This window comes from Haliaeetus leucocephalus, unplaced genomic scaffold, assembly GCF_000737465.1.
Source record: "Haliaeetus leucocephalus isolate CR32 unplaced genomic scaffold, Haliaeetus_leucocephalus-4.0 Scaffold41, whole genome shotgun sequence".
Classification (NCBI taxonomy): domain Eukaryota; kingdom Metazoa; phylum Chordata; class Aves; order Accipitriformes; family Accipitridae; genus Haliaeetus; species Haliaeetus leucocephalus.
In genome coordinates this window covers 2,045,005-2,045,587 of record NW_010972477.1, presented here as the reverse complement: position 1 = coordinate 2,045,587, position 583 = coordinate 2,045,005, and the positions used below count along the sequence as shown (strand labels likewise).

General features: G+C 55.6%; 1 protein-coding gene across 1 annotated transcript in view; it reads left to right on the top strand.

Moving 5' to 3' along the window:
• The window catches only part of PLEKHG4B (pleckstrin homology domain containing, family G (with RhoGef domain) member 4B), a 14,301-nt gene extending 14,188 nt beyond the window's left edge, over positions 1-113 (top strand). Inside the window, 1 exon segment of the mRNA XM_010577132.1 lies at positions 3-113. Coding sequence (XP_010575434.1) covers positions 3-113 — 111 coding nt within the window.
• The last annotated feature ends 470 nt before the right edge of the window (positions 114-583 follow it).

Genomic DNA, 583 nt, shown 5'->3' with positions numbered 1-583 from the left:
AGCCAACAGCTCTGGACTCACGACAGTATTGCAGCTGCGAAAGCTGGTTGTGTCACGACTGCTGTGAGCGGGAGTATGGCCCCAGCCCTGTGGTGCGTGGTGACAGGTGCTGAATTGGGCTGTCCCTTTGGCAGGGACAGGCTGGAAAGCTCGTGGAAAGGAAACCTATTTTGAGGAGCAGACACCAAGGGCCAAACTCCCTGAAAACCCTGCCAAGAGCTACAGAACACAACCAGGGCAGGAGGGCAGGGACCGGTCACCTCGGAAAGCACACACAGACGTGGGAGCGGGGTTGGACCATAGGTGCAAGGGCAGCACAGGGTGATCCACTGCTGATTCATCCAGCATGCTGACATTTACTGCTTCCTCATTCTCTGGACAAGTTCCCTTGATTTAAATTCCCTTCATACCCTTGCTGGAGAGGGGAGAGTTAAATGGACCACACAGCTTCCTTGGTGAAGCCTTGTAATTTCCCTGGGACCCCAGTGCAGGGAAGAGGATCTCCAGAGCATCCCTTTTCCAGCCCATGAGATGCTCTTTGTGACAAGGGCAGGTGCCCGTCGGTCCAACGGACAAGGCCCTG